This window comes from Oncorhynchus nerka, linkage group LG22, assembly GCF_034236695.1.
Source record: "Oncorhynchus nerka isolate Pitt River linkage group LG22, Oner_Uvic_2.0, whole genome shotgun sequence".
NCBI classification, from domain to species: domain Eukaryota; kingdom Metazoa; phylum Chordata; class Actinopteri; order Salmoniformes; family Salmonidae; genus Oncorhynchus; species Oncorhynchus nerka.
In genome coordinates this window covers 83,211,836-83,237,287 of record NC_088417.1, presented here as the reverse complement: position 1 = coordinate 83,237,287, position 25,452 = coordinate 83,211,836, and the positions used below count along the sequence as shown (strand labels likewise).

At 41.0% G+C, this 25,452-nt stretch overlaps 1 protein-coding gene across 2 annotated transcripts in view; it reads right to left on the bottom strand.

Moving 5' to 3' along the window:
- Positions 1 to 25,452, bottom strand: part of LOC115105868 (unconventional myosin-Vb-like) — a 92,644-nt gene that overhangs the window by 39,913 nt on the left and 27,279 nt on the right. For both annotated transcript variants that reach the window (XM_029628323.2, XM_029628322.2), the window contains exons 2-18: positions 25,123 to 25,233; positions 24,338 to 24,509; positions 21,531 to 21,675; positions 20,812 to 20,968; positions 19,081 to 19,224; positions 18,282 to 18,363; positions 17,960 to 18,067; positions 17,674 to 17,783; positions 17,276 to 17,541; positions 16,147 to 16,228; positions 12,539 to 12,679; positions 11,897 to 12,019; positions 5,808 to 5,891; positions 3,634 to 3,786; positions 3,298 to 3,395; positions 1,393 to 1,479; positions 325 to 436 (exon numbers count right to left, since the gene is read on the bottom strand). In XM_029628323.2, the coding sequence (XP_029484183.1) occupies positions 325 to 436; positions 1,393 to 1,479; positions 3,298 to 3,395; positions 3,634 to 3,786; positions 5,808 to 5,891; positions 11,897 to 12,019; positions 12,539 to 12,679; positions 16,147 to 16,228; positions 17,276 to 17,541; positions 17,674 to 17,783; positions 17,960 to 18,067; positions 18,282 to 18,363; positions 19,081 to 19,224; positions 20,812 to 20,968; positions 21,531 to 21,675; positions 24,338 to 24,509; positions 25,123 to 25,233 (2,175 nt within the window). The remainder of the gene's footprint in view (positions 1 to 324; positions 437 to 1,392; positions 1,480 to 3,297; positions 3,396 to 3,633; positions 3,787 to 5,807; positions 5,892 to 11,896; positions 12,020 to 12,538; positions 12,680 to 16,146; positions 16,229 to 17,275; positions 17,542 to 17,673; positions 17,784 to 17,959; positions 18,068 to 18,281; positions 18,364 to 19,080; positions 19,225 to 20,811; positions 20,969 to 21,530; positions 21,676 to 24,337; positions 24,510 to 25,122; positions 25,234 to 25,452) is intronic.

Sequence of the window (25,452 nt, the reverse complement as noted above, 5' to 3'; positions counted from 1 at the left end):
ACTGTGCATGCTTAATTCTCCATCATTCCTAAAGAGCACAGCACTATTCCTCCATCAGGACTGAAACTCATGATCTGCCTTTTTACATCTCCATTCCCCAGGTTATACATTCAAAGCTGTTTCCTCCCAACACTGGATAAGTTAACATATACTGTATCAGAACAGACATGCAGTAGGTTCTATAATATAACGATGGACGGCTCCTGAAGGAGTTAGGGAGCTCTGTTGAAAAGAACAACATCCTTCAACCAGGGGAGGAACAAAAGTCATCCAAGAGAGATATCTTCAGACATTCGTACATTTCCTCTCCCAACTCTTTCTTACCTTGACCAGGGTCTCCAGCAGGTTCCTGCACACCAGCTTCTTGTCTCCAACGGTCATATCTGACTTCTTCATGAGGACTCTGTATCTGTTGAAGAAGTCTGGGTACGTCCACCTGGAATCACATAGGACTGGCTGAGAATCAAATATATCAGAAAAATATCTGTTTTAAAATCCTTAGGAGTCAATTGACAATCTAATTAAGATAATAAAAACGTCTCCATCAAAATCAGTCTCTCACTAACACGAGGGTGATTTCCGTTTTGCTCTACAACACCCCACAAGTGTCACGGGCCTCATCTGAAGGTAACCTGGTACCGGTTTTAAAAAATGTATGAAAGTAGTTTTGTACCAACAAAAAAAGGGGTTAAATGTGTGTCCAAAAAAAGTATATATTTCATCAGCTTTCTTATAACTCCTAAGAATAGGACAGATACTTCAAAACCTTATTTCTTCTGATACATTTTTTCACTGTCTGTTTTGCCATTTATGAACATCTTAGTCAATGCGTTTCTATAGGCTATAGTAGTAATATTCTATATTTTATCAAATCATTTTTCAATATATATTTTTGATACCTATACAATAGTTGTCCTAAAATTCTAAATAAAATATCTAACTGATCCATGGTATGACCATCTTAAAAAATTATATATGCATTATATATGCTAGTTTTATAAATCCCAGTGGCGCATTGCTCTCCTCCTGTTCTCCCTCAGGGAAGCACGCATCTCAGGAGAGACGGAATTCAATTTCACCCCTGCTTAGGAGATCGAGAAAGCCCATTACATCACAGAGGAGTACCTTAACAATCACATTCTATTCTATTTTAATATATAGAATAATAATATATGCCATTTAGCAAACACTTTTATCTAAAGCAACTTACAGACTTGCGTGCATAATTTTTGGGGGGTGGCCCCAGCGGGAATCAAACCCACACCCCTTGGCATTGCAAGAGCCATGCTCTACCAACTGAGCCACAAAGCACTACAACTCATTTCTGTGCTTCGACTATCGCACACAGCAGAGAGCGTAACAGTAGTGCTCTGTGTATGAGAAGCGTCTTACCTTGATGGGTACCCAGCAGCACTGATGCGGATGGTCTCCAGGACTCCACATGCTCTCAGTTGCTGCACAGCTCTCCTAGACTCAAACCTGCAACAAAGACGGGGACAAAATAAGTTTTGTTTTCAGTTTAGATTTATTCATTGAACCATTTTAAAAACCAGCACATACATAAAAAATTTAAAAAATACATCCATGTAAATGAGTAAAATCATCAAGGATAACACAAAGTCTGACTTATTTCCATTGTGATCCTCTTGTGACAAGATGGCTCGGTAAGATCAGCTAAACAGTTTTACACTGTATGCAGCGAACACTAACACAAAGAACACTTATACAAAGTTTCTAGATTGTTCCACCATCACAATGAAAACCCACTTGCATTCTGGGAAGAGGGATAGTTACAATACACAGACAAGTAAAAGCTGTTCCTCTCTTCCTACCTGAGCTTAAACTTCTCTTTCAGCATTGTGCACATCTCCATTAGGTAGAAGACAGAGACATTGAGAGGATGTGAATGTTAGTCGGCTCGGTGCTGCCTTGGCACCGAGAAAACACTGACTGTGTTTCCTTACATACAGCCTTCAGTATGTTTGCTACAGTCCAGCTACAGCATGTGACTCACGCAGGCACACCATTCGATTTAGAGACCTTCAATAGGCCCTTGTGCTGAAGAATGCGTCAAGAAGATGCCAACATAATCTGACCTCTGCTTCTTTCTTGTTATTCTGAAGTAAACATTCTGTCTACAATGTGTGCTGTTTAAGACCGATACACTTCCTAAACCGAACATCTCAAATCAAAAGCCTGTGGGTATCTGCATTGACAACATCCCATCTTACATAGGTCATTGCATTTATTATATTTAGTGTTTTCTCAGGAGTTAGGATATCTAGTGTGCTGGTTTAAATGTCCCATTCTACACTGCTTATCAAGACAACATTGATTATTGAGTCTTTATTTTGGATGATAGTTTACAGTAATAGTCAACATGGTTGTGCCAGGGTGAGCAAGAGAAACATGTATGATTAAGATTAAAGGTAGACTCAGCGATATGGCATAGATGCAGAAAGTACATTTCCACAACAACTAAGAGCTTTGAAGCATGATGCTCAACTTCTCAGCTGTTTTGGGTCCAGTAGCTACCACACTGTGAACAGCATGAAGCGAACCTGTGCACATGTGCAGATACTGTGTGTGACTGTGTGAGTCTTGCATCTCGCTCATCTCAATATCTGCGGTGCTGCTCGTGGTGATGTCATTTCACAGAGTCTACCTTTAAGACGAAGATCACTTCATACGTCAACTGTACCAAGGTCCAACCAAAATGTAACTCCCGCTTCATCCCAACCCCTCCCAAAGACACACATACATAGGCTTGGGTGGGGGGGGCTGACACACTGGGTGCCCATGGGTGCCTATGGAGCAGTTGTTGTGGGGGGCACAACGACAGCCAATGGCATCTTTGATATCAGATACCCTCTGGTTGCTAGCTCACTTCAACAGATTTTCCCCGTCGGACCCGGGATTCAATCTGGCAACCCTCTGTTTACTGGCTCACCCCTCTAACTGCTAGGCTACCTGCCACCTCGGAGTTTGCACAGTGCTGAAGGGGACTTGAGAGTTACTCAACAAGAGAGAGAGAATCAGTACCTCAGGCTACACTAGGGCGAAGGCAACCAAAGAAAAAAAACAGCATGCACACCCAGGTGATGTCGCTCTGTCTCTCCCACACAATACTCTCTCCTGACTGTCTTTCCACCTGTCTACATGCATGTTCTTTAGAGTTCTATTACATATGGAAATATTACCTCACCATGACCGTACCACATGTTTCTTAAGCTGTGGGAGACCACAGGCTTATAGATCTGATTAGGGAAGGGAGTCAAGGTATGAATATTTACTCACGAGAAAGCCTCCTTCTCATCATTAGGCTTGATGCAACGCACATAGTGGGGGGTGGTGGCATTCAGGGTCTCCATGAGAAGCTGCAGGGAGCTACGGAACTACAGTAACCAAACACAGAAGGGGATGAGAATTGCCGCAAACGAATTAAACATCTACGATGGGGAAAGTTCATACTCCCCTCAAAATTGTCAAAATACAGACTTGTTATGTCATTGCTTTCTATTGAAAGGTTCAATACACTCTTTAGAAATGCACTATGACAATGGCACAGACAGACTCCTGCCCAAAGGCACGTTGATTGAACTCAGGCCTCATAGTGTCAGAGGGGATGCTAACCTGGTGGCCCACGGTTTTCCTATGCTCCTTGTTGGGGACTTTGGGTGTTGGTTTGGACGCCCGCACGTTGACCCTGGAGGACTTGCTGGAGGAAGATGTGGAAATGCTGCTGTCTTTATTAGTGTCCTGGAACAGATCTGCCATGAGCTGGAACTGGGAGATGGGGGACAAGTTAATCACATGAATCATTCATATGTTTAGCAGCGGGTTTCATCCAAACAACTTATCATAAAACAGATTATATTATAACCCATTTTACAGCTGGATAACAACATCAAATCCCCAAACCACACCAAAAGTGGTGTGAAATTTCTACAAACGTCTTTTTCATAAGATACAAATCGTGCTATACTGCAGGATCCAGTGAAATAGCAGCATGAATGGACGGAACGTCAATAAACCAGCGTTCAGTGTTCAATTAGGACCATTCTGTAATCACATCTCCTCAGCAGAACCAGTGAAGGGGACCAACCAAGCAGCAGCATCACATCTGATCATGACAGATAGAGGTGTACGCAGAGAGAATACTGATAATGGCACATACATATTCCTGTCACAGATACGGCTGGTGTGACAAGACTAATGATACAATCCAGTCCCACCATACATACTGATAACTATTCTCTCATACTCCTCTCTGCCAAACTTGCCAAGAGTGTCTCATTCTGACATGAACATTAACGTTCTTCAGGAAAATGTTTCCTTCATAGCTTTGTAAAAAAAGAAGCTCTCTGTAAGCTGGATTGTATTTATGGTCCTTCTATGAAGATTCATGGAGATTCCTTGCTCCATCCTTCTCCTCAGGCTTGGGGCTTGAGTTAGCAGGGCTGTCAGGCTGTGAGATATTACAGTAATGGTCCATTGTGGAAAGTATTATCAGCTGGAGGAAGTTTCATGACCCTCACGAGTCCTCTAAGGCTCCAGTCTGTTGACAGGTTTCTCTGTCACTGTCATCCTCAGCTAGATATGAGGGTTTAATGAGCTAGGGCCTCAGAGACGACTATGGTGCAAAACTCACACAAGAAAGATAACTGAAATGACAGGTATAGAGACAGAAATGCAGTACAGGATATTTTACAATATTGAGACTGCCATCACCAAGGGTGGGCCTATTATGTCTTCATCACTGCTTTTGTTTAGCAAACCTTGACTGCATCTGAAATGTATTTGTTCTATTCAGTCCTTCTGATACTCCTCCGTGCTGTTCAACAGAGCTTGGTGTCTTTCTGATAGAAAATTGATTTGTTTCCACAGACAATATGCTTTTAGGCAGAACATGAAATCTCTCCTTGCCTCTCAATATTCCCTCTCATTTACATGCTCTTAATGGCTGTTTCATTAGTAATGCTGAGGAGAGGACATTAGGAGAGAGGAAGTCAAGATGGAAGAAAGTAAAAGGGCTGAATACTAACACCAGATGAAGGGAACTAAAGTTGGTATTTGTCCCAAAGAGAGTGAGTGGCAGTGGGGGTGTGAAAGTTAACTGAAATTAACTGAACTCAAATGAATGAGAAAGCCAATGCACACTTGGTTTATATCGCAAAGGTCATGCAGAGAACATATGCTGAAGTTAGGTTCCAATCCAGCAGTTTGAGTTTGGCTTGGAGAGACAGGAGTCAGAGGACATCAGAAAGAGTGTGTGTATGTGTGTTGTGATTGTGACAGTTCATCTGCAATATAGTAGAATGTTGATATAACTGCTTAATTAACATTCAATGTATTTCAAATTAGAATGTAAAGCAGGATTTAAAACTAGGATTCATGTGAAGTGTTGACAAGTTGTCAGCCTGGCTTTAAACAACAACTCTATCTGATAGGAGCTATACTTCCCAGAATAGGAACCTGTGAAACGCTTTCAACTTGCTTCTTTCTAAATCATGTAACTTATTTGCGTAGTTACACTCTGTCCCAAAACTGAAGCCTCTTTAAGCAGTAAACTCATTTGGTAAAAGCTTTACAGCGCTGCTTTTCCAAGAAAGAAGTCCATAAATGCAGTAAAAGCCAAAGGGTTGGATGTTAAATCAGGTAAAGCTTAAAAATAGACTTCTTTCTCCAGTTAAGTGGGCAGTGTGTTTAGTGTGAGAGGTGTCCACTATATGATATAGGAAATAAGCAGGAGTATTATTATGGCTGTGATATTGTGCTCGTGGCGTAAGGATATTATTCTCTCTCACCTTGCTGGCCTTCAGAATGTTAATCTGTTCCTCATAGACAGTGTCTCTGTTCTTCTCCAGAAACCCGTCACACTGGTACTCAACCTGCCAGGGGACAGAGGTAGACATAATGGACTGCACTTATAGAAACATACAGTACATCTAAATACAGCGACAACTAAATAAGCAAACGTTTAATCAACTATGGTAATTACAGTGCCTTCAAAAAGTATTCATACCCCTGACTTACTTCACATTTTGTTGTGTTACAGCCTGAATTCAAAATTGATCAAATATTTTTGTTCCATCACCCATCTGCACACAATACCCCATAATGACAAAGTGAAAACTTGTTTTTTAGAAATGTCTGCACATGTATTGAAAATTAAATACAGAAATATCTCATTTACATAAGTATTCACACCCCTGAGTCAATACATGTTAGAATAATCTCTGGCAGTGATTACAGCTGTGAGAATTTCTGGGTAACTCTAAGAGCTTTGAACACCTGGATTGTACAATAGTTGCACATTATTATTTTTTTTATTCTTCAAGCTCTGTCAAATTGGTTGTTGATAATAGCTGGACAGCCATTTTCAAGTCTTGCCATAGATTTTCAAGTTTTAGGTTATGTTCCTGCTGAAAGGTGAATTTGTCTCTCAGTGTCTGTTGAAAAGCAGACTTAATTAGATTTTCCTCTAGGACTGTGCCTGTGCTTAGCTCTATTCCATTTCTTTTTATCTCCCAAAAAATCCCTAGTCCTTGCCAATGACAAGCATACCCATAACATGATGAAGCCACCACCATACTTGAAAATGTGAAGTGTGGTACTCAGGGATGTGTTGTGTTGGATTTGCCCCAAACAAATTCAGGACATGAAAAGGCCATTTTATTTTTTGCAGTTTTACTTTAGTGCCTCATTGCAAACAGGAGGCATGTTTTGGAATATTTTTATTATGTACAGGCTTCCTTCTTTCACTCTGTCATTTAGGTTAGTATTGTGGAGTAACTACAATGTTGTTGATCCATCCTCAGTTTTATATCACAGCCATTAAACTCTGTTACTGTTTTAAAGTCACCAACACTATACAGTACTCACACCAACACGATATTACACCAATACTATACAGTACTCACACCAACACGATATTACACCAACACTATACAGTACTCACACCAACACTATATTACACCAACACTATATTACACCAATACTATACAGTAGTCACACCAACACTATACAGTACTCACACCAACACTATATTACACCAACACTATACATTACTCACACCAACACTATATTACACCAACACTATACAGTACTCACACCAACATTATATAGTACTCACACCAACACTATACTTACACCAACACTACACAGTACTCACACCAACACTATATTACACCAACACTACACAGTAGTCACACCAACACTATATTACACCAACACTACACAGTAATCACACCAACACTATATTACACCAACACTAAACAGTACTCAAACCAACGCTATACAGTAATCACACCAACACTATATTACACCAACACTACACAGTACTCACACCAAAAATATATTAAATGAACACTACACAGTAATCACACCAACACTATATTACACCAACACTAAACAGTACTCACACCCACACTATATTACAAACACTATACAGTACTCACACCCACACTACACAGTAGTCACACCAACACCACACAGTAGTCACACCAACACTATACTTACACCAACACTACATAGTACTCACACCAACACTATATTACACCAATACTATACAGTACTCACACCAAAACTATATTACACCAACACTATACAGTACTCACACCAACACGATATTACACCAATACTATACAGTACTCACACCAACACGATATTACACCAACACTATACAGTACTCACACCAACACTATATTAAACCAACACTATACAGTACTCACACCAACACTATACTTACACCAACACTACACAGTAGTCACACCAACACTATATTACACCAACACTACACAGTAGTCACACCAACACTATATTACACCAACACTACACAGTACTCACACCAACACTATATAGTACTCACACCAACACTATACTTACACCAACACTACACAGTACTCACACCAACACTATATTACACCAACACTACACAGTAGTCACACCAACACTATATTACACCAACACTACACAGTAATCACACCAACATTATATTACACCAACACTATACAGTACTCAAACCAACGCTATACAGTAATCACACCAACACTATATTACACCAACACTACACAGTACTCACACCAAAAATATATTAAATGAACACTACACAGTAATCACACCAACACTATATTACACCAACACTAAACAGTACTCACACCCACACTATATTACAAACACTATACAGTACTCACACCCACACTACACAGTAGTCACACCAACACTACACAGTAGTCACACCAACACTATATTACACCAACACTATACAGTACTCACACCAACACTATATAGTACTCACCAACACTATACTTACACCAACACCACACAGTAGTCACACCAACACTATACTTACACCAACACTACATAGTACTCACACCAACACTATATTACACCAATACTATACAGTACTCACACCAAAACTATATTACACCAACACTATACAGTACTCACACCAACACGATATTACACCAATACTATACAGTACTCACACCAACACGATATTACACCAACACTATACAGTACTCACACCAACACTATATTAAACCAACACTATACAGTACTCACACCAACACTATACTTACACCAACACTACACAGTAGTCACACCAACACTATATTACACCAACACTACACAGTAGTCACACCAACACTATATTACACCAACACTACACAGTCCTCACACCAACACTATATAGTACTCACACCAACACTATACTTACACCAACACTACACAGTAGTCACACCAACACTATATTACACCATCACTACACAGTAGTCACACCAACACTACACAGTAGTCACACCAACACTATACTTACACCAACACTACATAGTAATCACACCAACACTATATTACACCAACACTATACAGTACTCACACCAACATTATATTACACCAACACTATACAGTACTCAAACCAACGCTATACAGTAATCACACCAACACTATATTACACCAACACTAAACAGTACTCACACCCACACTATATTACACAAACACTATACAGTACTCACACCCACACTATACAGTACTCACACCAACACTATACTTACACCAACACTACACAGTAGTCACGCCAACACTATATTACACCAACACTACACACCAATCACACCAACACTATATTACACCAACACTACACAGTACTCACACCCACACTATATTACACAAACACTATACAGTACTCACATCCACACTATACAGTACTCACACCAACACTATACAGTACTCACACCAACACTATACAGTACTCACACCAACACTATACAGTACTCACACCAACACTGTACTTACACCAACACCATACAGTAATCACACCAACACTATATTACACCAACACTATACAGTACTCACACCAACACTATACAGTACTCACACCAACACTATACAGTACTCACACCAACACTGTACTTACACCAACACCATACAGTAATCACACCAACACTATATTACACCAACACTATACAGTATTCACACCCACACTATACAGTACTCACACCCACACTATACAGTACTCACACCTACACTATACTCACACCAACACTGAAGCAGTTTGGTTTAAATACGTTACCTTGCTTAAAGGGTCAATCTGCAGTTGAAACAATAACAAACCGCCACGCCACCACTGATTTGGTAAATAACTGAGGGATAGGGCTGTAGCAATGTAATCACTCTCAGATTAATAGACAGAGCTATGGATGCAAGGACTGACCATCCATGAGATTGGATGTTCTAGTTTTAACCATGTTTTGACGCAATACAGTGTTAACAATTGCATTGTTTACAAACAAAGGGATAAACAAGCTTCTATTTTGGGTTCTGATGGGGTAAGACAGTTGGACTAAGCTCATGAGACATGTATAAATTATACTCTTCAAGAATCAATGGGTATATATCATGAATTTAAAAGTAAAAAATGGATTTAGCAATCACAGATTGACAGTTTTATTTTTATTTTTTTTCTCCCACCTTTATTTAACCAGGTAGGCTAGTTGAGAACAAGTTCTCATTTGCAACTGCGACCTGGCCAAGATAAAGCATAGCAGTGTGAACAGACAACACAGAGTTACACATGGAGTAAACAATTAACAAGTCAATAACACAGTAGAAAAAAAAGGGGGAGTCTATATATAATGTGTGCAAAAGGCATGAGGTAGGCGAATAATTACAATTTTGCAGATTAACACTGGAGTGATAAATGATCAGATGGTCATGTACAGGTAGAGATATTGGTGTGCAAAAGAACAGAAAAGTAAATAAATAAAACAGTATGGGGATGAGGTAGGTGAAAATGGGTGGGCTATTTACCAATAGACTATGTACAGCTGCAGAGATCGGTTAGCTGCTCAGATAGCTGATGTTTGAAGTTGGTGAGGGAGATAAAAGTCTCCAACTTCAGCGATTTTTGCAATTCGTTCCAGTCACAGGCAGCAGAGTACTGGAACGAAAGGCGCCAAATGAGGTGTTGGCTTTAGGGATGATCAATGAGATACACCTGCTGGAGCGCGTGCTACGGATGGGTGTTGCCATCGTGACCAGTGAACTGAGATAAGGCGGAGCTTTACCTAGCATGGACTTGTAGATGACCTGGAGCCAGTGGGTCTGGCGACGAATATGTAGCGAGGGCCAGCCGACTAGAGCATACAAGTCGCAGTGGTGGGTGGTATAAGGTGCTTTAGTGACAAAACGGATGGCACTGTGATAGACTGCATCCAGTTTGCTGAGAAGAGTGTTGGAAGCCATTTTGTAGATGACATCGCCGAAGTCGAGGATTGGTAGGATAGTCAGTTTTACTAGGGTAAGCTTGGCGGCGTGAGTGAAGGAGGCTTTGTTGCGGAATAGAAAGCCGACTCTTGATTTGATTTTCGATTGGAGATGTTTGATATGAGTCTGGAAGGAGAGTTTGCAGTCTAGCCAGACACCTAGGTACTTATAGATGTCCACATATTCAAGGTCGGAACCATCCAGGGTGGTGATGCTAGTCGGGCATGCGGGTGCAGGCAGAGATCGGTTGAAAACCATGCATTTGGTTTTACTAGCGTTTAAGAGCAGTTGGAGGCCACGGAAGGAGTGTTGTATGGCATTGAAGCTCGTTTGGAGGTTAGATAGCACAGTGTCCAATGACGGGCCAAAAGTATATAGAATGGTGTCGTATGCGTAGAGGTGGATCAGGGAATCGCCCGCAGCAAGAGCAACATCATTGATATATACAGAGAAAAGAGTCGGCCCGAGAATTGAACCATGTGGCACCCCCATAGAGACTGCCAGAGGACCGGACAGCATGCCCTCCGATTTGACACACTGAACTCTGTCTGCAAAGTAATTGGTGAACCAGGCAAGGCAGTCATCCGAAAAACCGAGGCTACTGAGTCTGCCGATAAGAATATGGTGATTGACAGAGTCGAAGGCCTTGGCAAGGTCGATGAAGACGGCTGCACAGTACTGTCTTCTGTCTTTTATCGATGGCGGTTATGATATCGTTTAGTACCTTGAGTGTGGCTGAGGTGCACCCGTGACCTGGCTCGGAAACCAGATTGCACAGCGGAGAAGGTACGGTGGGATTTGAGATGGTCAGTGACCTGTTTGTTGACTTGGCTTTCGAAGACCTTAGATAGGCAGGGCAGGATGGATATAGGTCTGTAACAGTTTGGGTCCAGGGTGTCTCCCCCTTTGAAGAGGGGGATGACTGCGGCAGCTTTCCAATCCTTGGGGATCTCGGACGATATGAAAGAGAGGTTGAACAGGCTGGTAATAGGGGTTGCGACAATGGATAGTTTCAGAAATAGAGGGTCCAGATTGTCTAAGATTGTTTAAGGCCAATGATGACCTCAACCAACAACCTTGGGGTCATCAAATGTTCACCTAACTGAAGAGTCATACATACAGGTCTACCCACCTTATCAGCAAAGTGAATGACAATGAAAGATGTGTTGGACATCCGTGGTTTCTGGAAATGGACGCTGCTTGATAGGCGATCGTACAGCTTCTGGCACCAGTTCTGATCTGTCCCTTTTGGCACCTGTAGCAGCAGTGGATGGAGGAAAAGAAGGAAAGAGAGAGAGATGATATAAAACCATGGAGGAAACCAAAACGTTCTACCCACATTACCTGTGCTCAGAATCCTCATTATTTTGAGGTTGTCCCAAATTATCGTCAATAACTTCAAAGGGCTGCGGGATGAGACAGGATGAGTGAAATAAATAAGTAATCTGTTTTGTTCCAAAGGCCTTAACTCATAAAGATCTGGATGCAGGCAGGGGAAACAGAAGCAGGTCACGGTGTGTACATTACAGCAGGATGAATCCCATTAACTGAGGCAAGACGTTTAAAATGCTGGGATCAGCAGTACGCTCTGCTCTGCTCCCCACTTCAACCCCTGAGACTACTCAAGTGCATCCTGCACTATAACTCCTCCCATGGCCAATCGTCCTTATAAACCTCCTCACTAATAAGTTAAGAACTATGTACTCTGGAGCTCTGGAGTAAAGACAGTGTTGATTTAGGACTAAGACAATATATGTAAGACAGGGTGCTCCACCTTGCACTCCTCATCCAGCAGGTCCAGGATTCCCAGCTTGGCCTCTATGACATCGATACAAGGCTGGTTGTCATAGAAGTCGATGAGCGTCCAGGGGATCTGCTCCTTCATGTACTCCTCCTGCTCCAGCTTGAACACATGCTGAGGACACAGAGAGGAGACAACTACACAGTGAGCTACAGCCCAGCAGGTTATCAGTTAGACTAAGTCATGAATTATTTCACTTCAATAAATACATGTTGAGTCATGAGATTCACAGCGACAAGTTCTCACGTCTCCTCGACAGAACATTGGAAACTAAGGTAAAGGGTAGGTAGACAGAGTCATTAGATCATTTATTTTGGTACTGTAGCTTGTTTTTTGTCACAGGTCCAGGATTGGCTGAATAACTGCAACATTTATCTGGAGCCAACTCTGCAGATAGCACTACTGGGTGATTTGAAAACTCAGTCAAATCGCTGAATAATATAATAATACTTTAAGAATTTTTTAAAATCTTTAACTTACAATCTGTTGAACCTATGAGAATAGAAAGGTTCAGAACTTTTGTGAAACATCACAGCACAGACGAAAAATATATGGCAAATAGAAATCCAATATGGATGGTGTTAAGAGATAGATGAGAGGGGTTGAATGGAGTTGAAGGGTGGGAATAATAACAAGATAACTAATGTAAAATATACGGTGTCCGTAAAATGTAAATGGGTTCAGAACGTTTGTAAAACAGCACAGTTAAAAATATATGGCAAAAAGAAATCAAACTGGGTGGACATCAGAAATAGATGGGAGAGGTTGAGGGTCGAGGAAGAACAGGTCTAAAAACAAACAAAATAGAACTATTGTAAAATAAATTGTCCGTCAAAAGTATATAGTATGTATAAGCTGGAAGTAGAAGCCTAAGTCGTGTTGCTAATTAGTTTACTCCAATTGAGTAAACTAATTAGCAACACGACTGGCCATGCTGCTGCTCCAGTTTCAACTTCCACCTGACTGTGCTGCTGCTCCAGTTTCAACTGTTCTGCCTTATTATTATTCGACCATGCTGGTCATTTATGAACATTTGAACATCTTGGCCATGTTCTGTTATAATCTCCACCCGGCATAGCCAGAAGAGGACTGGCCACCCCACATAGCCTGGTTCCTCTCTAGGTTTCTTCCTACGTTTTGGCCTTTCTAGGGAGTTTTTCCTAGCCACCGTGCTTCTACACCTGCATTGCTTGCTGTTTGGGGTTTTAGGCTGGGTTTCTGTACAGCACTTTGAGATATCAGCTGATGTACGAAGGGCTATATAAATAAATTTGATTTGATTTTGATTTAGTGGAAAATAAAAATAAAAATAAATAATTTTTTTAAAGACACATAAATACATACATACAGTGGGCAAAAAAGTATTTAGTCAGCCACCAATTGTGCAAGTTCTCCCACTTAAAAAGATGAGAGAGGCCTGTAATTTTCATCATAGGTATACTTCAACTATGACAGACAAAAAAAAAAAATGAATCCAGAAAATCACATTGTAGGATTTTTAATGAATTTATTTGCAAATTATGGTGGAAAATAAGTATTTGGTCATCTATAAACAAGCAAGATTTCTGGCTCTCACAGACCTGTGAGATCTTCTTTAAGAGGCTCCTCTGTCCTCCACTCGTTACCTGTATTAATGGCACCTGTTTGAACTTGTTATCAGTATAAAAGACACCTGTCCACAACCTCAAACAGTCACACTCCAAACTCCACTATGGCCAAGACCAAAGAGCTGTCAAAGGACACCAGAAACAAAATTGTAGACCTGCACCAGGCTGGGAAGACTGAATCTGCAATAGGTAAGCAGCTTGGTTTGAAGAAATCAACTGTGGGAGCAATTATTAGGAAATGGAAGACATACAAGACCACTGATAATCTCCCTCGATCTGGGGCTCCACGCAAGATCTCACCCCGTGGGGTCAAAATGATCACAAGAACGGTGAGCAAAAATCCCAGAACCACATGGGGGAACCTAGTGAATGACCTGCAGAGAGCTGGGACCAAAGTAACAAAGCCTACCATCAGTAACACACTATGCCGCCAGGGACTCAAATCCTGCAGTACCAGACGTACTGCTGCTTAAGCCAGTACATGTCCAGGCCCGTCTGAAGTTTGCTAGAGAGCATTTGGATGATCCAGAAGAAGATTGGGAGAATGTCATATGGTCGGATGAAACCAAAATATAACTTTTTGGTAAAAACTCAACTCGTCGTATTTGGAGGACAAAGAATGCTGAGTTGCATCCAAAGAACACCATAACTACTGTGAAGCATGGGGGTGGAAACATCATGCTTCACGGCTGTTTTTCTGCAAAGGGACCAGGACCACTGATCCGTGTAAAGGAAAGAATGAATGGGGCCATGTATAGTGAGATTTTGAGTGAAAACCTCCTTCCATCAGCAAGGGCATTGAAGATGAAACGTGGCTGGGTTTTTCAGCATGACAATGATCCCAAACACACCGCCCGGGCAACGAAGGAGTGGCTTCGTAAGAAGCATTTCAAGGTCCTGGAGTGGCCTAGCCAGTCTCCAGATCTCAACCCCATAGAAAATCTTTGGAGGGAGTTGAAAGTCCATGTTGCCCAGCAACAGCCCCAAAACATCACTGCTCTAGAGGAGATCTGCATGGTGGAATGGGCCAAAATACCAGCAACAGTATGTGAAAACCTTGTGAAGACTTACAGAAAACGTTTGACCTCTGTCATTGCCAACAAAGGGTATTTAACAAAGTATTGAGATAAACTTTTGTTATTGACCAAATACTTATTTTCCACCATAATTTGCAAATAAATTCATTAAAAATCATACAATGTGATTTTCTAGATTATTTTTTTTTTTTTGTCTGTCATAGTTGAAGTGTACCTATGATGAAAATTACAGGCCTCTCTCATCTTTTTAAGTGGGAGAACTTGCACAATTGGTGGCTGACTAAATACTTTTTTGCCCCACTGTATATAAAATTGGACGATTAATCGGTATCAGCTTTTTTTTGTCCTCCAATATATATCTACACACACACACACATATATATAAAAACACATACATATATACACACATACTCAGTTGAAGTCAGAAATTTACATACACCTTAGTCAAATGCATTTAAACTCAGTTTTTCACAATTCCTGACATTTAATCCTAGTAAAAATTCCCTGTTTTAGGTCAGTTAGGATCACCACTTTATTTTAAGAATGTGAAATGTCAGAATAATAGTAGAGAGAATGAATTATTTCAACTTTTATTTCTTTCATCACATTCCCAGTGGGTCAGAAGTTTACATACACTCAATTAGTATTTGGGAGCATTGCCTTTAAATTGTTTAACTTGGGTCAAGTGTTTCGGGTAGCCTTCCACAAACTTCCCACAATAAATTGAGTGAATTTTGGCCCATTCCTCCTGACAGAGCTGGTGTCTAAACTTTAGACTGCTACTGTATATGTATTTCCAAAAACATATATAGGGGATTGGAAATGATGCAGACAATTACATTTATGGAAGCTACAATATCAAAGCTGATCTACCCCCCCCAAAAAAATACAAGTAAAAAAGGTAGGTAGCTAGATTACAATCTAGTCTCAAACTCACCTGGTTGAACTGCTGCTGAAGTTTCTCATTGGCGTAGTTGATGCAGAACTGCTCAAAGCTGTTTATTTCAAAGGTCTCAAATCTGTTCAGATGAAGAGAAAACATTCAAGTGTTTAATGAGTCAGAAGTCTCTGGTCTCCTGTCATCATGTGTTGTGGACAGTGATTCTAAATCATGGGCTGAGAGGAAAACTGCACCAAACAATCAACACTCATTCAAGGCTAGAGTTGTCATTCAAATCCAGGACTTCAGGACTGAGATGTTTATTGATCCCACTGATGTAGGGAGGTGAATAATCTGTCAATGTGCCCTTGAGCAAGGCACTTCACCTTAACTGCTCCGATAAACCACTCTGGATAAGAGCATCTACTAAATGACTAAAATGTAAATGTATGCCTGACGTGATAGCTGAAAATACAATGCTGAATATACAGAGGCCATGGAAAACTGGTCTTCTGAGTCACTGCTTGTGAAAAGCATGTAAAATAGTGACCAGGCTGCTGTATCTGCTGAATGTCTTATTTGGGGAGAGGTTTCCACTGTAGCTCAGTATCTCTCCCCTCCCTGCCCCAGCAGCCAGCCTTATCAATAATCTAACTCACAGCAGGGAACCAATTAGGCCTTCAGTCAGACAGGGTCAAGCAGAGGAAGAGCACAGCTCCCCCAGTCAATATGGTTCTATACACTTAGAATACTGTAATGAGAAGACGCACTTAAAACACAGTGGATGGAGATATTTAGCTGGAGAAACACAGAGCGCTCACAGATATGCGTCGACACAGAGGCACATCTGCAGACTCGAGGGCACACACACTGAGTAGTTATGGAATCTACTCATCAAATACAAGCTTCTTCGTACCCTAGTACAAAGAACATGGTGTGACAGAACTGTGAGGCAAAATTAAGAATGTGGGATTGAGATGATGTTGTTCTGTGTGCCTGCTGTCACAGTGTATTAATTTACTGCAAGCCTGGGATTATTTTACCATTCACCATGGCTGAGATTTCACTCCTGGCGCTGGCAAGAAAATCAGTTCTCACACAGTCAAGTTCCTCCCACAATTCAAACCAACCCACTGTTTGAGCTTTGTTTTTAGAGGTTTTGGGGAGCACAGGTGGACAGCCTTACCCGTAGATGTCCAGAACACCAATGAAAGAGTGTTGTTTGGAGGAGGTGTGCAGGGACTTGTTGACGTACTCCACGATCCAGTCAAACATGTGGGCGTAGATGTGCTTGGCGAGTGCGTCGCGTGCATTAGCTGCCTGTTTGCGAGACATGTTCTTGACGTAGGTCTCTGACGTGGTAACCAGCTTCCTGTGACATAGCCAGTGCTCCATCTGCTCCAGCTCCACCCCCAGCAACTGGCAAAAATGCGCCAAGTGAGGGTCGTTCTTCTACAAACACACACACACATTGAATCAACAAATTAGGTATGAGGTATAGAGAAGATACATGGTTTGGGGTTGTGATGTGGAACTAGAAACTCAAAACAGAATTAAGCTAGATAAGACTGGATAGTGACATACTAATATGTGGCAGGAGTCTCCGTCTCTCTCCGAGCAGATCTCCACGTTTCCCAGATGCAGGATGGAAGCTATGATTCTGAATATGCTGCTTTGATTGCTGTCATTAACACCTGTCAAACAACCAGAGTAAGGTGCACGTTAACAGTTGTTCCATCGGGAGATTGAAAAATAACATGTTTCTATTTCTCTTTTGTGTGATTAGAATAAAATCCCAATCAGCATTTACGCCTATTCTAATGTAGGTGTGTTGCTAGCTTAGAACGTACCCATGCAGTCAGACACTTACCCAGTAACGTAAAGGCTTCTCTCGTCTTCTCAAAGTCCTCAGCATCATTAACCCCCTCAATGAAGATGTTCTCTCCTTGTGATGTGAAGATGAAGTCCTCTGCACTGGCTTCAGGATGAAAGCAGCAGTTAAGTAGAGATATACATTAATGTATAAGACCAGTGTTCTTATTAGGAGGCCCTGACAGGCATGATAGGCATCCATTATCCTCTGAATCCTTTAGTATGAGAAATAATTGCCTCTAGTAAACATGACATAAAGAGAATAAATTGCTTATGAAACAGATAGATAGTGGAATATTGTCTTCATCTGTGACACTTACTCAAGGCTAGGTCTTTGAACTCTGGCAAGCTAGCCGAGGCACACAGCTGGTAGAAGATGTGGTAATTCCTCTCATCCTCTGCCTAAAAAGCAGAAATATACTACAGATATTATATCACTTAAAGGACCAATGCAGCCATTTTTACCTCAATATTAAATCATTTCTGGGTAACAATTAAGTACTTTACTGTGATTGTTTTCAATTAAATTGTCAAAAAGCAATTTCTCAAGCAAAAATGTTGCTACAACTGTCTGGGAGTGGTCTGAGCGAGGGTCCTAATTGGAGGAAAAATCACGTTGTTATTGGTCTATTAACTTATTCCGCCTGGTGATGTCACCAGGGAGTCCAAAACATCATCCTTGCAAAACAAGCTGCAATTTCAGTCTTTTCCAATAGCTCTTACAATAAAAGGACATTATCAAAATTTTCACAATTTCACAGTATTATTTCAACCTGTGGAAATATATATAATATACAGGAAAATCATATTTTTGCCTGCACTGCCTCGTTAACTCTTTATCAATAATATCTTCTGAGTGAATGAAAGACTTGGGTAGTTTTGTTGGATCAGGAGTTCCCCTGGGCTGCAATTTAATCTTGTAGCTCTATTCATTTTTTAAAATTACTTAGATAAATTCATAATGATATTTGATTGTCTGGAAAAATGTGTCAAGTTAGGGCTTAATCAAATGCTTATTTAAACTAAGGAAAGTAAATGTGAAGGAAGCATGGACTTGCAGTAGTAATACAGAGTGAAACCAATTTCTTCCGAGACTGAACAACACGGAGTTACACGTACCTGAAAGACTACCCTTGACTTCTCCAGCAGATACGTGCGCATGTTGGCTCCTATGATGTGATAACTCCTGTCAAAACCAATCTGGATGTACTTCCCAAAACGACTGCTGTTGTCGTTGCGAGTGGTTTTCGCATTTCCAATAGCCTATAAAGAGAAGAACGGGGGGAAAAAGTGTGAGTTTCAAAAGAAAATCTTCAAAAGAAATCAAAGGAAAATCATAACCACTGTAAAATATATATTTCTATCCTCTCATATTGTAATTCATACCACACAAAAAAAACTTTAGAGTCTCCTTACTGCTTGTAATATACCTTGACAGTCATAATGCACCTAATTCTGAGCTGTGACACCTGCCAAGATGGGGCTTGAGCCAGTCGGTCCTTGCATACAGATCAGTCCTGTTTCTGACTCATTACTCTGAGTCCATTACCAGCCTCACGTCAGCTAGATCAGACAGAAATGTCTGACCGCCCTTCTCCTGAACTTCCTGAACAATAGACGGATAACTTTCTAGCTAGCAGCCTTTCCTGGTCTTATCGTTCCACACAGGCTGAGGGACTTTGCTGTTAGGAAGGTTTCTGCTGATTCAGAACACGAGAGAGGGTAATGGACTCCTGCTGTGCTTGCTAGGCTTCTTCACATACAGTTTTCATAATGATTCCCCATACAAGTACTTTTCTGTAGCCTGAACTCTCCAAAGTTACAACTGAAGATGTGGAGTTCATTGTACTTTTTGTGTGTCGAGAAAGTTAACACGATCACGTTTTAACAAGAACCAACCTAATAGTGTTGCACGCTATACCAAAACTCCTGTACTTTTTCAATACTAGAACATGAAAAGTGGTTCGGTACTAGAATTTGTGTTACTTTCGGTAATTCTGTCAAATGCGTCGCACGTTATATACGGATTGAGATGATCGAGTCTGTCAAGTCATTTTTCTGAATCTTCTCAGGGGGGCCGTAGCTATCCAGGCTAATTGCGCTTGAAGCTGACCCAGCACGAGCCACTTTCGAGAACCAAGTGAGAGGAGAGAGAGAAAATGCAGACAGCACAACTTATTCTAACAAAAACATCATACCACCACGCCCGCAGCTTGTTGACAAAACTGGCTGCAGAAGCAAACTATGGGAATACTTTGCTTACAGATCAAATGAGGGCCAGCCCACCGAAACAACTAAGCAAAAGGTGCTAGAATGGAGTGCAGTGCAAAGGAGGTTTAGCTCCAAAACAACAAACAACTATTTTACACATAATATTTGCATTGTAACGTTATTCTACTAGCAACTAAATTTGAATACTTTTTTTGTGATGACATGAACATATATTCAGCATGACATTCATGTGAGCATTATAATAGGATTTACAACCCAAAAGTAATGTGAAATGCGCTCATAAAACGTGACGATTTTCAATAGTTACCACAGCCACAAAGTCAAAATTGCCAATATTATTGTAAAAAATCTCGAAAACAAAAATGATTAAAAAGAAAAAGAGTTAGGCATAAGGTTAGCAGTGTGGTTAAGGTTCGAGTTAAGTTTAAAATAACATTTTAAGAAGAGAAATTGTAGAAATAGGCGGGGTTGACTTTGTGGGTGTGGTAACTAGTAACAACCTGACTGGACAGCAATATACTTAAGACTACTTCCGGTTTGCACTCGATTTCCCTTACTAGTATGCTATATAGCTGGCCTGGGCTGGTCGACAGTATGGGATCATCAGCCCATCCTCACCTCCATGATGGGGCTGGAGGCCAGCACCTTCTCCTCAACATTGGTGTCGTTGGCTGACCCTCCCACAGTGGCGAAGAACCGCATGGCGTACTTAGCAGAGACGGTCTTCCCTGCCCCTGACTCTCCACTTACTATGATGGATTGGTTCCTCTCATCTCTACAGGAAGAAGCGATTGAGATCGACATCGGAGACATTTTGTAAGTTATTTGCAGTTAAAAAGGTAACTGACCATCAGACAATATCAGATATTGCAATAACGCTACAGTAATACAGTGGATCAATCCTATAGTTGCACAATGCTAATCAACTCTGCATGACTGGAGTTGCCAGGACAATATAGCAGTGGGCCTTTATGTAGGCAGCGACTACAACTTAATGTGGACATGGTATTGAGGAGGGTGACAGTTAATGTGGACCTGAGCACTGTTATTATCCACCCACACCTTCCATTGAAGACACCGTCTCTGTCTGGACTGCTTATTTAGAGCCTCAGTCCCACACCAACACTATCAAATTACATAGCAAATTGAATTAGGGGTCTAATCAAGTGCTTGATATGCAGCTATGTGTCACACAGTAACAAATCAATTGCCTCCCAAAGCAGACTAATACATAAAATGTGCTTATGAAACTGGCAACTGTACCAGGTCTGATACAGTAACAGAATCCCGATCCTGGGTTATAACCAATTAGCTGTACCCAGAGGCTCATACAGCACCTGGCCATCTGCTTGTATGCCTCCTCAGCAACAGCAAAGATGTGTGGGTCCATGTCTCCCATGTTCTGCCCACTGTAGGCATTGATGACCTCCTCTCCATAGATCTGCAGCTGCTCGTAGGGGTTGATGGCCACCAGCACAATGCCTTTGGAGGGAAGATGGAGTGAGGGAAGGGAGGACAGAGAGGACAATAGAGCCAGTCAAGTAAAACATTCAACTCTCTAAAATCACTAGATCTCACAGTGATACTGTAACCGGTAGTTACTTAATCCTATATTTAGTAATATATCTCATATATCCATGTGGGTGTGTGTATTTGTGTGTCTCCGGGGGTTGGGATAAAGCAAAAATACTCATCTCTGTTTGTCCTGTGATAAACGAATCTTCTTATTAATCCTATCATACTGTACGTACAGAACAAAATACTATTGTAATTAAAACCACATTGATAACATCCCTTAGTCGTTTTAACTACAACCTTTGATAGGTAAATACTACATGGGGCGGCAGGGTGGTTAGAACGTTGGACTAGGAACCGGAAGGTTGCAAGTTCAAACCCCCGAGCTGATAAGATAAATCTGTCGTTCTGCCCCTGAACAGGCAGTTAACCCACTGTTCCTAGGCCATCATTGAAAATAAGAATTTGTTCTTAACTGACTTGCCTAGTTAAGTAAAATTAAAAATAAATAAATAAACCATATCACAACATCCAGATGGCCTGAGGAATGTAGAAGGTTTGCACTGGCAGGGTTACTATGGGGACAGATCTCCCTAATAAAAGATGGTTGTGATATCTATGGCCAGGGTATACTCAACAGATTGTCTTTGCTCATTACCTTTTGTCTGCTTTGTTTAGGATGAATTCCACACATGGCTACAGAGCAAGCATCGCTTGCTTTAGTTAATGGAACCCTAGTTGATTGGGGATTGGGAGGACAGGTTTGTAAAAGTTGGGACAAGTCAACCAGTAAGGTCAATAAAAGCCTCAATCCTACATGGTGTATAATAGACCAGCTACACTAGTAAACTTTGTAGCAAAAGGTCAGGCCAAGGGATTTTGGAAGAGAAGCAACCCAGGCCACATTGGATAAATCTAATTGATGTCAGTGTAATAAATGGCAAGATAAGATTTGAAGACTTGGATCGATTCACCCCATCATATGTACACTACCGTTCAAAAGTTTGGGGGTCACTTAGAAATGTCCTTGTTTTCCATGTAAACATACATGAAATTTGTTGCAAAATGAATAGGAACTATAATCAAGACGTTGACAAGGTTATAAATAATGATTTTTAATTGAAATAGTAATTGTGTAATTGAAATAGTAATCCTTCAAACTTTGCTTTCGTCAAATAATCCTCCATTTGCAGCAATTACAGCCTTGCAGACCTTTGGCATTCTAGTTGTCAATTAGTTGAGGTCATCTGAAGAGATTTCTCCCCATGCTTCCTTAAGCACCTCCCACAAGTTGGATTGGCTTGATGGGCACTTCTTACGTACCATACGGTCAAGCTGCTCCCACAGCTCAATAGGGTTGAGATCCGGTGACTGTGCTGGCCACTCCATTATAGACAGAATACCAGCTGACTGCTTCTTCCCTAAATAGTTCTTGCATAGTTTGGAGCTGTGCTTTGGGTCATTGTCTTGTTGTAGGAGGAAATTGTCTCCAATTAAGCGCCATCCACAGGGTATGGCATGGTGCGGCAAAATGGAGTGGTAGCCTTCCTTTTTTCCAAGAACCCTTTTACCCTGTAACAAATCCCCCACTTTATCACCACCAAAGCACCCCCAGACCGTCACATTGCCTCCACCATGATTGACAGATGGCATCAAGCACTCCTCCAGCATCTTTTTTTTTTCTGCATCTCACGAATGTTCTTCTTTGTGATCCGAACACCTCAAACTTAGATTCGTCTGTCCATAACACTTTTTTCCAATCTTCCTCTGTCCAGTGTCTGTGTTCTTTTGCCCATCTTAATATTTAATTTTTATTGGCCAGTCTGAGATATGACTTTTTCTTTGCACCTCTGCCTAGAAGGCCAGCATCCCGGAGTCACCTCTTCACTGTTGACGTTGAGACTGGTATTTTGCAGGTACTATTTAATGAAGCTGCCAGTTGAGGACTTGTGAGGCGTCTGTTTCTCAAATTAGACACTAATATACTTGTCCTCTTGCTCAGTTGTTCACCGGGGCCTCCCACTCCTCTTTCTATTCTCGTTAGAGCCAGTTTCTGCTGTTCTGCGAAGGGAGTAGTACACAGCGTTGTACGAGATCTTCAGTTTCTTGGCAATTTCTCGCATGAAATAGCCTTCATTTCTCAGAACAAGAATAGACTGACGAGTTTCAGAAGAAAGTATGCTGATGCTCCAGATACTCAACTAGTCTAAAGAAGGCCAGTTTTATTGCTTCTTTAATCAGAACAACAGTTTTCAGCTGTACTAACATAATTGCAAAAGGGCTTTCTAATGATCAATTAGCCTTTTCAAATTATAAACTTAGATTAGCTTACACAATGTGCTATTGGAACACAGGAGTGATGGTTGCTGATAATGGGCCTCTGTAGATATTCCATTAAAAATCTGCCGTTTCCAGCTACAATAGTCATTTACAACATTAACAATGTCTACACTGTATTTCTGACCAATTTAATGTTATTTTAAATGGACAAAAAATGTGTTTTTCTTTCAAAAACAAGGACATTTCTCAGTGACCCCAAACTTCTGAACGGTAGTGTAGATTCACCCCATCGTATGTAGATTCACCCCATCGTATGTTGCCTGTTTAGAGAGGTGGTATAGAGACTTACCACAGTATGTGTAGATGTGATTGGACTCGGTGAAGCGCACTTTGAGGTTGTGCAGGACAGCAGGCTCGTGCAGGTAGCTGAGAGCTGTGAGGTCATTCTCCCCCACCAGGATATCAGGGTTCCGGAGGAAGGGAAGAGCGTTGTCTTTGGGTCCGATGCGGTATTCCAACGGCTGGGACAGATGTTCAAGCAAAAATGTCACAAAAAAATATTCCAGCCAAGTGTTTGCACGTGTACCTGTTGTAAGGGTAAGACCCTTTTCCCTTTATCAGTTTAAATCATATTGCAGCACCATCCATAAGAATATTACAATCCACACAGCTTATTGATGTTAAAGGATGACGGCATCTAGGTGTGTATGAATCATACCAGACAATCCCACCCTGCGAGGAGTATTAAATAGGAATTGTGATCATAAGTATGTATGTAGGGGAATATACTGCTGCTACATGAGGTGATATGAAAATCTCATCTTATGCTTATGTATTCAAATGACTCTTGACACAGTGCACTGTAATTTAAATGCTGTATATTTTACTCTCAAAGTCTGCAGTTTTCCCTTAAAAAACACAATTAATGATTTATGGCACTTAAGTTTATGAATGTGTCTGGGTGCACACACACACACATTAACTGCTTTAATACAGCATGATGTAAAACGCAAAATGTACAACAGCACAGCAAAATAGACCAAAGCATATTGAGTCTTGAGGCAAAGGCTATATTATCCAAAAAAGGATATGGGATTTAATAACTGTGGCCTGATCCAGTGGGTAGTATATTACCGTTTCATCTTCAAGTTTGAGGTACAGGATGGGCTCTCCCTCCGTGTAATCTTTGATGATCTCTGCAGCTCTCCACACATCCTCTGGGTCTGGGATCCACACCCGAGTGTACTGGAAAACAAGAACACATATAAATATATTTAATTTAACTTTTTCAACTCATCAATTACTCTGATTATTGTTTGCACAGTTAGATAACATTCCTCCCCCATTTGCCCAAGTTCATAGACGATGTTGTGTAACATTGTCAATAGAAAAAAGTAGTAATTGTTTCAACAAATGCTTAAATTAAGAAATGCAGTGCCAATAGGTTGATGTGGCACAGTGGCA